At 40.6% G+C, this 14,564-nt stretch overlaps 1 protein-coding gene across 1 annotated transcript in view; it reads right to left on the bottom strand.

Moving 5' to 3' along the window:
* LOC119772515 (contactin-associated protein-like 2) overlaps positions 1-14,564 on the bottom strand; it is a 255,193-nt gene that overhangs the window by 181,201 nt on the left and 59,428 nt on the right. The window contains exon 8 of the mRNA XM_038268959.1: positions 930-1,092. Within this exon, the coding sequence (XP_038124887.1) occupies positions 930-1,092 (163 nt within the window). The remainder of the gene's footprint in view (positions 1-929; positions 1,093-14,564) is intronic.

Genomic DNA, 14,564 nt, shown 5'->3' with positions numbered 1-14,564 from the left:
GTCCACTCTATAAAGCCTCGAACTGAACGCTAACTCCGACATTTTGAATTGAAAAAGCTACCTGGATGGGAAGTAAAACGTCTCCAAACTTGGACACAAAGTCTAGTGGAATTTTTATTATCGTTTTTGGAATGACTATGACCTGGATGACGGAGAATCTTCACCAGCAAATTTCAGTGTCAGAAATGTCAACAGCTCTGATAAAACCGGTATAAACCAAATTCCTCCACACATATTGCCAAGACTCACTCCCAGTCATTACAAATGTATAATGGCAGCTGTTTCTGTTCTGTGCACAACATGCATGAATCAAGCACACACCATAATGTTTTTATCTAATACATAAATAGTCCAATATGTTTGCCTGTTATGTGAAAAAGAAATAAACTGAAATGTCAACTGCTTCTTATTAGAGCTGCCAGTAAAACGACTTTGGAAAATGTCACATACATCTACAGCTTTTGCCAAGTTGCACTCCCCAATTAGATAGGGAGCTATGCAGCTCATTGTTGATGCCTGATTAAGATCCTACAGCCGTTTTTCAAAGAGTAAGAAGTGAGGTGTATCTTAAAATGAAAGCACGTAACATTTGCCACATTCCCTTACTATGTGAAGCCACCCTATAAATTATATCCATTTATCAGCGTGACAAGCGCATTGAGATGAGCCACACAAACATAATTCAACTGAGGTTGCAGAGACAACAAAGAGGGCCCTGATTAATATGTCTCAGGATCAAAATTTAAGGGTTTTATATTACCGTCTTGTTTACTTTGCAACTTCCATTTGAAACCTTCTGATTTATGACACTATGGTTCCTTTTGCTCTCTTTCATTTGCCAATGTTCTTTAATGAACTGTAAGGTGTGTTTTCATGTGTGGATGTGTGTGTTTGTGTGTTGCGGTTGTAGGTGGCAATGACAGGCATACCTGTCTATGATTGCACACATGTCCAGGCTGATATTCTCGAATGCCCCTACTGTGCCTTTTTCCACTGCATGCAAATCAGCAGGATGATCGTCCACCAGAATTGCTTGCATGCATCCCTGAAAGGATCGCTGGGATGGTGGAAACAGTGTTTGCAGAAAGTACCCTTGAACCAACAAAAGAGAAAAACAATTTAGATGCATAATAAAATGTTGTAAACATATCCTTAAGTGCTTCCAAATAATTATTTGAAAGACATTAAAAAGAAACTGAAGCCTGAAAAGCATAAGTGAATTTAAAGTGTGTGGGAGGAACAAGGATTTATATATATTTTTTTACTTCAAACAGTTCATGAAAAGAACACCTTCAGTGGAGGTGAACATAAAATACACAAAAAACATCATCCTTGAAGAGGAACAACGGATCACGTTAGTGGCCATTTAATGTCACTTTTTTACAACCATGAACCTTTGTCAGGATTCCTTTTTTAGACATTACACACAGGGTCTATCAGGAATTAATGGTCCATCCAAAAGGACCACTTGGCCTTGACTGAATCCCAAACAAGCCTTGCACAAATAAAGACTTAAACTTTTGAAATTGGATGTGATAATGCACTTACACAACAGTGTGCAAAATGTATGTGTCATACATCTATTTCCATAGAGAATAATAGAGTGCCTCCTTAGAGCAGAGGCGGGGTGCTAAATTGGAGATGAGAACCTAAAACTAAATCTCTGCTACAAGCACAGAGGTAAGTCATAAAACAGAGCAGCTCAATGACATCTCCATCATTGTGATGTTATAAGCTGTCATACTCTCCAGCTTGGCCATCAGCCTCAAGGCCAAAGCATCAAAAAGGCATGCTGTTAGAGGTGTGTGCAATGTGTGTGTGTAGCCTGATATCATTGAAGCTTATGTGGCTGACTTAACAACAGTTAATTCACCGTGATTGAGTGCATGTTTTTGCTGGGTTCAGCCTTTGCTCCACATCTTTTGTTTTTTCATTTCATGCCTAAAAAGTTTCTTCAGTCGTTCTTGCCATCTGTCTGTTCTTTTGCCACACCTGCCTGCTGTCTGTCTCGGGGAAGTGGGAAACAGGCAGTCAGACAAAAAAGAGAGAGAAGGACACAGGGAGAGAGAAAGGGTGAAGATGTAGAAGAGAGCAGCTGGTTGGCAGCACTTTGCATCCTGTAGATAGCTCATGAATACCAAGGATGAAACCCTGAATATCTGTAAGAATGAGAGATGCAATGCTTGAACCTGTGGGTGGATGGATTTACATTGTTATAAGGAACAAATACAACATGGATTTGTTGCTTTGATGCTCCATCTAAGCCACATGAATGTTTTTACAGTATTCATAGGACTCTAACTCTTTTTAATTATTTTTTCTCAAATATACCAATACACATTAGCTATAAAAGCAAAAACGAAAACCAAAATCTGTCACTTACCCCTAGAATAACTGCTAGTAAAAACACCCAATTAATCATTAAAGTGAAGTCTGATCTATGCTGTGTATGAAATGGAAAAGTCTTATTCTAAGATGTCCATTACTTTCAAGCAGCATACTTTAAGTATCTTGAATAGTTTATATTTTGGCTTTTATAGCTCTTTAACATTAGAACTCCTACGGAGGGGTCAATTGTCCTTTTTACCTAAAAGCCCTACAAGAGGGTCATTTGTCCCTTTGGACCTCCTGCGGACACTCCTTTTGTTGTGGAAATGTGGCTGTTAGCAGCTCATAGCTGTCACTTGAGTAACAGAGTCGCTTGAGCCATTGTGGGGAGGCTACACAGGCTCAACTTGGCCAAGGCAAGCTTTTAGTATAGATTTAGTGGATTTTTACGCAGTGAATCATCAGGATCAACGAGAATTTGGGATCAAAACTCTAAACATTTATTTTTAAAAAAATACAAAACAAAACATATTTACAATGAATGCAAAAGCAACTGTTTTCCCAGTTTTCGTGTGGAAGGTTGTGGCATAAGTAACTTATTTTTGTGTGCCAAAAATAGAAGAAAAAGGAATTACAAAGAAAAAAAGCATATTTACAAAGAATGCAAATGAGTGAAAAACATTTGAGCAGTCACTAACAATTCTAGCACTGCCATTGCTCCTTTCGGCATTTCCCACATGTGTATTTGTAACACTTTTCACAGCGCACTTTTGCACGATTGTCCTTGCATTTGATTTTAGCCTGACACTTGGCTCTTTGTCCGAGTTGTGGTGTGGAGGGTTGTTGCCGAAGCAATTGCTCCTTTTGGGCCTTTTTCATACCCATGTGGGAGTGAGCCAACTCTCTTGCCAGTTCAAACAGGAAATCCACCCGTCTTTCCTTTCTCCCGGTGCATAATTGATAGAGCACGTGGGCATTCAGTGCTGCAATGTCTATCATGTTGTAGAACACTGCTACTGGCCAGCGCCTTGTTGCTGCACGGACAGTGTATTCCCGCACCATCTGGTCCATGACATCGACGCCGCACTTTGTTGTGTTGTAGAGTGTGATGGTGTTTGGCTTCTTTTTGGTGGTTTTCAGTGTCTCAATCGTGCTGTGCATGCTGCTGAGAACATACACAGTCAGTGTGGCACCAGTGGATGAAAATACCTGGGTGGTAAATTCATTGCGGTGCATCTGTCGAGTTGACGGTGGGATTTCTTGGCGAATCCTGTTGACTGTGCCGAGGATGGTTGTGTTCCGGCTGAATAGGCGTTTTGCAAGTGACAGTGATGTAAAGAAATTGTCTGTGGTAACATTTCTGTCCTTGTCCAAGAATGGTTCCATCAACCTCATAACTACACTCTCAGACACTCTCTCCCCACGAGGCCGAGTGGGGTCCTTGCCAAGATATGGGAGGATGTTGCAGACGTATTTGGTTTTCAAGTCACACGCCACCCAAAACTTGATACCAAACTTGTCTGGTTTAGTTGCAATGTACTGTAGGAAACAGCAGCGAGTCTTGCACGGGAAAAGTTGTTCGTCAATAGTGATGTCTTGACCAGGAATGTAGGATGTGATGCAGTTGGTGACAAACAATCCCCATATGTTTGAAATTGCAGCAAACCTATCAGTCTGTACTCGCTCGCTGCGGGTGTCTCTGTCATCAAAACGCAGGTGATGCATGATGTTTTGGAAACGGCCTCGGGTCATGGTTTCGATGATGTGTGGGATTCCCAGGTTTTTCGACCAACAGTCAGGCAGTGATGGCACCTTGAAGATTCCCCTCATGATGGTGATGGAAATAAATGCCATTAGTTCAGGTATGCCCATGAACCAATGCACATGCTCAGTTTGCTTCGCATGTTGAATTGTACAGTCTCGAATGATGCCAAGCATGTCCAGAGTGATGAAACAAAGGAAGCTCTGAAGGCGACTTGTGATTGACAATATTACATTTTATGAACAATTCAACAGTGTCAGAGACTGAAAAGAGGGACAAGAGGGACTCTGGAAAAATTCAGACAATGGCTTGAGCTTTCAATCACTGCACTATGGAACTATTGATTACACTATGGAAATACTGACTTGAATTATGTCTCATTTCTTTTACTTCTATATCTCTATATTATATCATAAATGTATCTGTCAACACTCTTTCCTGGTCATATTAATCTTGTCTGCCTCAACTGACCTAGTATGTTTTTTTGCACATTTTTTTGCAACTCATAGAATGTTCTTTGCACAATTATCTTTATTACTCTTACTTGTACATAACCATTTGCAAGGATGTACTAAATGATTGAGACATATACAAAAGCATTTGAAATTTGATGAAAGTTATGATAAATGCCATTCTGTTGTGAGGAACTGCAAATTAGTTTTGGGATTTGTCCATGTTTTGAGAATGACATCTCAATTTCAAGAAATGAGCCAAACCAAGGGAGAAAAACTGTACTGTAACACACTGGGGAGAAGCTGTCTGTCCCTGTTTGTCTTGGCTGTTACCACTGTGAGGTGTGACCCCCTCACCCCTCACCCCACACACGGCCCATAACAGCCTCATTACCATGACAGAATGAGTGATTAGTGTATTCGGGAAAAGCCGCCGGGACAATTGACCCCTCCCTAGAAGTTCTAGGTAGGCGGAAAAATCCTGGTATTTCTAGTGTTAAGACATTATAAACTAAAGAAAGTCAGAAACTATAATTCTGTAACTTTTAGATGTGTATCCACTTTAATTAACACAAACCATTACATATTAAGGTCAGTAGTCGGATACTGTATAATGCTATTGCCTGGTTAAGAAGTTATTTAGTAATATAATCCAGGAGTTTTTGTTTTTGTTCTATCCATTAAGGACTGAAATTTTTAGTTCTTGCAAAGAGATACCGGTAATCCGAAAACCACCACTACTGTATTAAAACCATTACAGTTTCAATTAAAATGTTTCACTAAAGAATTGTCATATACATCAACATTGGGTGATACATGTGAAAATGTCTCACTTTATAATTATTAATCCTATTATTTCAAAGTTAGTGACAATCTTTGATTTTAATTTGTAACTAACACACACCAGAAACCTTCAATATTTGGAACAGCAATAATCTTCTTGGCAATCTTTCACAGCTTTCCTGTTTTACCCAAAGAGCTTCTTTTGGCCATCTTCAACTCGAGCTCTCAGCAAAGAGGGAGTTTAGGGACTGTTGCGCTCTCATTCTGACAGAGACGTGGCTCACATCATCAACCCCGGACAACGCCATTAGCCTGGAGGGGCTAGCTACTTTCCGCGCCGACAGAAACAAAGAACTCAGCGGTAAGAGCCGAGGAGGCGGACTCTGTGTTTACATCAATAACAACTGGTGTAAAAATGCTAGAATAGTCTCAAGTTTTTGCTCTCCGGACATAGAGCTTCTGACTGTTAGCTGCAGACCCTTTTACCTGCCCAGAGAGTTCACTGTTGTTACCATCACAGCGGTGTATGTCCCCCCCAGCGCTGATACAAAGGAGGCCATGAGTGTTCTCTATCGGACTGTCTCTGAGCTGCAATCTACACACACAGAGGGCGTTTTCATCATTGCTGGAGATTTTAATCAGGCGAATATGAAAACTGTTCTCCCTCATTTTTATCAACACGTGGATTTTGCTACTCGTGGAGAGAACACTCTGGACTTAGTTTATACAAACATAAAAGACGCATTCAGAGCAGCCCCCCGCCCCCACATCGGCTCCTCAGACCACCTTTCTGTGATGCTAATTCCTGCATACAGACCCCTGCTGATCAGAGCAAAACCTACAGTGAAGCAGGTGAGGGTCTGGACGGAGGGGGCCATGGATGCACTCCAGGACTGCTTTGAATGCTCTGAATGGGACATGTTCAAATCAGCAGCAACATATGACAACAAGATCAATGTTGATGAGTACGCCATGACTGTTTCAGCCTACATCAACCACTGCATCGAGGACGTCAGCACAACAAAGACCATCACCACCCGAGCCAACCAACGGCCCTGGATGACTGAGGAGGTCCGCCACGCGCTAAAAGCACGGAACTCAGCCTTCAAGTCTGGTGACAAGGAGGCACTGAGGACAGCTAGAGCCACCCTGAACCGTGCCATCAGGTTAGCAAAGCGGAACCATAACCAGAAAATCCAGCATCTGTTCCACGACGCCAACAACACCAGGAGCATGTGGCAAGGCATACGGGCGATCACAGACTACAACACGCCCCCTGCCCCGGTGGATGAAGTTGATGCTGACTTCCTAAACGGACTAAATAACTTCTTTGGGAGGTTTGAGGCACTAAATCGCACTCCAGCAGTGAAGGCTGTCCCACATCAGGAAGAGGAGGTTCTCTGCCTTGACACAGCCGACGTGTGGAAGACTCTGAGGAGGGTCAACCCGCGGAAGGCCCCAGGTCCCGACAACATACCTGGGCGGGTGCTCAAGGAGTGTGCAGGTCAGCTAGCTGGTGTCCTCACGGACATTTTTAACACCTCGCTGGAGCAAGCCACAGTGCCAGCATGCTTCAAGTCTGCCTCCATCATCCCAGTGCCAAAGAAACCTCAAGTCACCTGCTACAACGACTACCGGCCCGTCGCACTGACTCCCATCATGATGAAGTGCTTTGAAAGGCTGGTAAAGGAACACATCGTCTCCAGTCTCCCCCCAACACTCGACCCGTTCCAGTTTGCCTACCGGCGAAACCGCTCCACTGAGGACGCCATCTCCTCTGCTCTTCACCTGAGCCTGGCCCACCTGGAGGAGAAGAACACCCACGTGCGGATGCTGTTCCTGGACTTCAGTTCAGCGTTTAACACCATCATCCCACAGCACCTGGTGGGAAAGCTGGAACATCTGGGCTTCAACACACCCCTTCGAAACTGGCTGCTGGACTTCCTCACCAACAGACCTCAGTCAGTCCGGGTCGGTCAGAACACCTCTGATGTCATCACCCTCAGCACGGGCTCCCCTCAGGGCTGCGTCCTGAGCCCCCTGCTGTTCACCCTGATGACATATGACTGCGTCCCCAGGTTCACCACCAATCACATCGTGAAGTTTGCGGACGACACCACGGTGGTGGGCCTCATCAGGGACGACAACGACCGGGACTACAGAGAGGAGGTGGAGCAGCTGGTGGACTGGTGCAGTGAAAACAGTCTGATCCTGAACGTGGAGAAGACGAAGGAGATCATCGTCGACTTCAGGAAAAACCGCCCCCACCATGCTCCACTGCTCATCAACAGCTCAGCTGTGGAGGTGGTCAGCAGCACAAAGTTCCTGGGGGTGCACATCACGGACAACCTCACCTGGACTGTAAACACTTCATCTCTAGTGAAGAGGGCACAGAAGCGCTTGTACTTTCTGCGGAGGATGAGGAGAGCCCGCCTGCCCCCGCCCATCCTCACAGCCTTCTACAGAAGCACCATAGAGAGCGTTCTGACCAGCTGTCTCTCTCTGTGGTGTGGAGGCTGCAGAGCTTCTGACTGGAAGAATGTGAGGAGGGTGGTGAGGACAGCGGAAGGAATCATTGGGGCTCCTCTTCCCTCCATTAAGGACATTTCATCACAGCGCTGTGTGTCCCGAGCCCGTAATATCATCAAAGACCCCTCACACCCCCACCATGGACTGTTCTCCCTGCTGCCCTCTGGAAAGAGGTTCCGCAGCATCCGCTGCAGATCCACCAGGTTGTGCAACAGCTTCTTCCCCACGGCCATCAGACTGTTGAACCTTTGATCCACAATCCGAACTCTGCACCTATTGCACATTATCGGGCATCAAATGCTGCTGAACTTTTAACTTTTAGCCCTTTAAATTGTTCATCTCATTGTATTTTTCAATAACGCATTTTTTGCACAAATGCCATTTTGCACTGAACCACTGCAACTTGCACACTGTCTCTTATCCTCTGCACTGTTCACACTTTGACCACTGCTGCACTTTTTGTATTTTTCTATAACTCGTGCCATTGTGAAATATCAATGCAACGTTCATAAGCTGTATGTAACGCAATTTCGTTCTGTATGCACCCTGTGCATACAAAATGACAAATAAAGAAGTCTAAGTCTAAGTCTAAGTCTTTTGTAAAACGCAATGGAAGAACGACCACTCTTATTTTCCAGACCACAGCTAAGGCAGAAACACATTCAGAGGAATTATTTCAGTGGCAGCAAACTAAAAATGTGAAGAAATAAGCCGATGAGGAAAATATAATACATTTTCAATGAAACTCACAGTTTTCAAAAATTGTAGGTGTATGGCAAGACATTGGCCAAATACATTTCAATTTTTTATGTTAATTTATTTCAAATAAATTTGAAATTAAATAATTTGGGTATTTACTGCAAATATTGCTGTCAAGCACAATTTGTGATAAGGAATGGAACGAATAACTATTCCCCTTAACGATAGAATAGTACTCATTCTGCATGTAATGGCAATATAGCCACTACAATTAAATGGGATGTTGAGTATAGAGTTAGGAGATGAGACAGCTACATTTATGTACCAATTATGAGCCCATTTTGGTATAAATAGTGAAACAGCTCTTTTGCTTAAAACCAGTTTGAGAGTTAGAAATGATATGCTAACATAAAGTTCTCTTAAAAAAGTAAACAGCATAATAACATTGAACAGTTAACATGACACAATTTAACGATTAAGAAATAATTAGATTTGAACAATATTTCAGTTTAATAAGTGTTCTAAATGTGGAGTTAAAAATGGAAATCTGAAAAATGTATAAACAATTTCATCAATAGAAATCGTTGCTGTGCCGAAATCTATTTTTCGACTATATTTTTTGACTTTTTGATTTTATTAAACCTCCCAGTTGCTCCAATTTGCCATTGTGGTTAAAAGCTAATTCCATTGGCAAATTTCTCGGGTTAAATAAACAATATTCTAAAAATGGAATACCGGTAGCATTTTTCCAACAATGATTAAAGATTGTATTGGAACCTTGAGAATTAATTCTCTCTGGATAAGAAATATATTGACAATTTAATGTTTGATTATAGAATACCATAATATATCTATTAAAAAAGATTTCTGTCTGATAATTAGGTTTGAGTCTTATCAAAACATATTTTTAAGTGTTTCCAAATAATTATTTGAAAGACATTAAAAAGAAACTGAAGCCTGAAAAGCATATGTGAATTTAAAGTGTGTGGGAGGAACAAGGATTTATATATATTTTTTTACTTCAAACAGTTCATGAAAAGAGCACCTTCAGTGGAGGTGAACATAAAATACACAAAAAAAATCATCCTTGAAGAGGAACAACGGATCACGTTAGTGGCCATTTAATGTCACTTTTTTACAACCATGAACCTTTGTCAGGATTCCTTTTTTAGACATTACACAGAGGGTCTATTAGGAATTAATGGTCCATCCAAAAGGACCACTTGGCCTTGACTGAATCCCAAACAAGCCTTGCACAAATAAAGACTTTTTAAATTGGATGTGATAATGCACTTACACAACAGTGTGCAAAATGTATGCGTCATATCTAGCATTAAAGCAACACATGTGAGCACATTTCCATAGAGAATAATAGAGTGCCTCCTTAGAGCAGAGGTATTGGAACCTTGAGAATTAATTCTCTCTGGATAAGAAATATATTGACAATTTAATGTTTGATTATAGAATACCATAATATATCTATTAAAAAAGATTTCTGTCTGATAATTAGGTTTGAGTTTTATCAAGTCTAATTCCTCATAAATAATGGGAAACAGCTGCAAAATCTTGGATTATTGAATAAATCACATTTAGATTCAGACATTATAAGATCCCTTTGATTTTTATATGAAAATCCAAAGGGTAGAAAATACCAATTCCCAAATTAGGTAACTGAGACGGTATTTAAAAAGGTCAGAAAACTTTTCAAACATAAAAATGCAAATGAGATAAATATAACCATATAGTTAGATATACATAAATAAAATCTAATTTATGTATTCATTAAACCATCTTGCAAAAAAGGAAAAGACCTAGATAGATGTCCACCATGTGATGTTTCAAGACGATGCCTAACTAAAAGAAAACTGTCATTAAAATGAATAAATGATTAAAAAAAAACATTGGGAAGATAAATTAAATAATAATAATTAACAAATCTCGAGTGATAAAATAGATAGAAGAGATAACAAGCTTACAAAACCAATATAGAGATTGATAGAAGCATATTTTTTTCTATATCTGATTAAATAACTCTCCTATTTTTCCTGTTTAAGCATTGGCTTTGTTGCCTTTACTGTAGCAAAGACTGCATTGGTTGCAAGATCTGACTGCCTGCCTCTTCAGAAATTCAATTTGTGGATGTCTTGTGTCAGTCACCTAATTGTTTCTCCAAGCGCAGCTTCTGAAGTGAAAAACTACTCCCCGTAAAATAGGCTTTTGGTTCTCCAGCCTGCTTTAAAAAAAAGGTCTAACAAAAGATGAGCAACAATAGACAATAGGATAGACACAAATTCAGCAACTATTGCTAACTTCATTAGCACAAGGGTAAATAAGAAAGGAAGTAAATAATAAATGGCGTAGATGTATATCTGCACTGACACCTCTCTAATCGAAAAGGTGAAAAGCTGAATTTTTAAACCAGCCCTATGTTTAAAGTTGTGAATGTATGTCCTTGTCCCTTCATTTTCCCCTTAAAACATCTGGTTTTAAGGGGGAGGTCCCATGTTTTTCATATTTTAAAACACAGCCAAGCACCCATACATATGTATAAGATCAATTTCCCAACAGTGCAACCACATTCCATTACTTTCTCTTTCTACTAGTTTCAATTTAGCTTCAGAAAACTTCCAAAAATGCCATCCTTTCAAATGTGTGTCAGTTATTTATATAAATGCCTTCCTGGAATGAAATTACTTATCACCCAGGTGCAGTGGAGCTTACTAAATTCATTAGATCAAACTCTAAAGGTCAAGTAAAACACGCTCCTTCAGACCTAGTCTAAGCAGCATAATTCAATCTCCCAGTATCTGTGTGATGAAATGTAACAAATGAACATGGATAATTTGGTTTTTAGTACATAAGCATGCGAGATATCCATTTAATGGGGTAAGTGATACCATGCAGAATACAGTGTTACAAGTAAGTCTAATTGTTATTTCTGAACCTTCTTAGTGGCATTTGTGCATCACATACCATGATTACACCTTTAAGCACATCCCTTCTGACATTATTTTTAGTTATACTAGCTTATACTGTAGGTGTTCAGTCCAAGCACCAAAACATCATGCAGAAACAAATAATTACAATAATTAAGAGAGCAACATTACATAAAGAAAGTCAGATGTTGCTTAAGTAATGTTTGCTTTATTAGCACCCCTTCGCAGCAGGTGGAAGAGATGAAAACATGTAAAATCTGAAACCATGTTGATGATCTTTGCAGATTCTTAGAGTGGTCTTCTGAGATCTCATAATTTAAGATTGCCTCTTGTTGTTTAATTTTGTAGTGGCAAAATATCTGTATCCTTCATCAAGGAGACGGGTAGCAACTTTGGAAGGTTTTCATATGACTGTTATATATACTGTATTAATCAGAGAATATAAAGCAAGACTGGTTAAACTAGCTTTATACCAAAGCAAGAACTTTATAATGCCCACCCCAGGCTCTACCACTTCAAATGCTAATTCTCTGCCACTTTGCATCCTGTTCTGCAGGGGCTCCGGCTTCAACCAAAGGGATCTCAACAAGCAGCGAAAATGAACAATCCATGCTCTCAAAGCCAAAAAAAAAAGCCATCACACACTTAGGCCTCTTTCATAAAGACATCAATGTGTGATGATGTTCCCCTCAAGAATGGAACACATATTTAATGCATATTAGCTGGTAGCTAGGCAGAAAGAAAGATGCTGAGAGATTGTTAGCTTGCTGTTTTATTGTTAACAGACCCTTTCCGAAAAATATGTTTTTTATAAAGTTGCTGCAAGTTGCTCTCAATGTATTTTCAAAGGAGATGTTAGTGGTTTAATCAACTGTTTTCATTGGGGGTATATGGTGGACAAACAAAGGGTACTTAACAAAAATTACATTGATGTCCCATGTTTTCATGGAACTTCTCTCCAGAAGTTCAGTCAGTAAATGTCTGGAGAGAGTTTGCTTCACTGAAAGTAAAGGGAGCAATTTATTTTGCATGCCTCACTCTTTAGATACATTTTTTAAAGGTTAAAATATCCAACAAATTTTGTTCAACTTCAACACTGTGTCCTGCTTGTTTTTGATTCCTCATAAAGTAATACAACTTTATATCTTTATGTTTGAAGCCTGAAATGTGGCAAAAGGTTAAAAAAGTTCAAGGGGGCTGAATACTTTCATAGGGCACTGTATCCTAGATCACTAAGGTCAAATTTTGTTTCATGGTTTTCAATCTCTACCTGGAAAACTTTTGTCAATGATAACAATAAAAAGTTCTACTAATAACATTTGACATATATTCAACAAAAAACAGGGGTCCTATCTGAAGAACCTAATGGTCAGGTTAAACCAAGTTATGTTCAATTGAACTAATTTGCATATTCAAAATCAACCTTTATTTGAAATGTGTCTTTTTCAATTTAACTAATAAACAAATAGTTTAACATCTAAGAAATGTGAACATTTATACAAATGTTACTTTATTCAGGAAGTAAGGGTTAAGTGATCAGGTACAGTAGTTAGTCTGTCCTTGTCTCAAATAAAGGCATCTATCGTAGTATATAAATTGCATACATTCTCATGTATACAACATAAAACAATAATTGCAAAAAACATTACTTTTGTAGTTACTGTAAGTTTATCTGAGGTATTATGTTACAGTATAGTCAGAAAGCTTTAGTCTTTAAAGAAGTTCATATGACCCAAACAACACAAAACAGCTATGTTTTTAGCTCGTAGCAAGTTAATATACTAGTATAATGCTTTAAAATCTCCATCTCTGAGTTAACTGTGAAAAATCTTTTACAACAAACAAATTAACGCTGTGCTCGCTGTTCAACCGCTGGACATCGGTGTGAACCGGACCCAGAAGGTGCAGCAGAAGCAGCGAGTTTACATGCAAAGTCAATGGTTGACGCGCGTATAGGTGCAGCAAAAGGTTCCGCAGCGCGTTTTGAGCAGCAGGCACTGCGTCGGGAGCGTTTAAGCATCTGACGCACCGCCAACGCGCTGCTGCTGCTCGAGATGGAAAAATTGAAGTTTTGCTGCTGGACGCGCCGCATCAACCAATCAGAGAAGCTGATCTGGGAGCTGACAGTGAGACAGACACAGCGCTCTGATGAAATATGATATTAACGCAAATGAAAAGGGCTGGATGGATGAGGAGATGATGAAAGCGTGGCTAAGGCAGGTGTATGTGAGGAGAACAGGTGTTTTTTTCCATGCATCACCATCGCAGTTAATCTGTGACTCCATGCATGCCCATCTCACAGCCGATGAGAAAAACATGGTGAATCAAATGCATGCTGTGCTCGCCGTTATCCCGGGGGGTCTGACAAAGGAACTTCAACCGCTCGACATCGGTGTGAAGCGGCCGTTCAAAGTAAGGCTGCGAGCAGCGTGGGAGCGATGGATGACAGACTGAGACCACAGTTTCAGGATAAGTGGAAGGCAGCGCCGGGCAAGTTACGCCACAGTTTGCGGATGGATTGCAGATGCTTGGACTAACGTGTCTGCTGGCTCTGTTGTTCAAGCTTTCGCAAAAGCCGGCATTATTTCTGAGGAGCCGCGCTGCACGGAAAGTGACTCTGACAGCGAAGAAGGGGAAATTGGCATGTCCGATTTAGCGCAGCTGTTTAATTCAGAAACAGAGGATGATGACTTTGATGGGTTTGATTAATACTTTGTAATAAATACATGAATAAAGCACAGTCATACTCAGTTTTGCTCCCGCTCTATTTTTCTACCTGAACACTTAATTCAACAGCAGCCTCTGGGCCGGGTCTCCTCCTCTTCACCGCGGTGGCTGGCAGGTGTTTTTTCATCTAAATAATCTAAATCTTGCAGCTATATTTGCTGTGATCAGTGGGAATAAAGTAGTTTTAATATGTTTTTAAGTGAGAAAGTCCACCTGAAAACTTCATAATTGCAGTCAGTTCATCCAGATTATCTATTTCTGTCGGAGGCGCTCAGACCCCCACATACCAGCGGTACACCGACAGCAGAAATCCTTTCAACAGCAGCCTCTAGGCAGGGCAGCCTCCAG

Source organism: Cyprinodon tularosa, unplaced genomic scaffold (genome assembly GCF_016077235.1).
Source record: "Cyprinodon tularosa strain WSP-4 unplaced genomic scaffold, ASM1607723v1 ctg711, whole genome shotgun sequence".
Lineage (NCBI taxonomy): Eukaryota > Metazoa > Chordata > Actinopteri > Cyprinodontiformes > Cyprinodontidae > Cyprinodon > Cyprinodon tularosa.
This window is presented reverse-complemented; position numbering and strand designations above follow the sequence as displayed.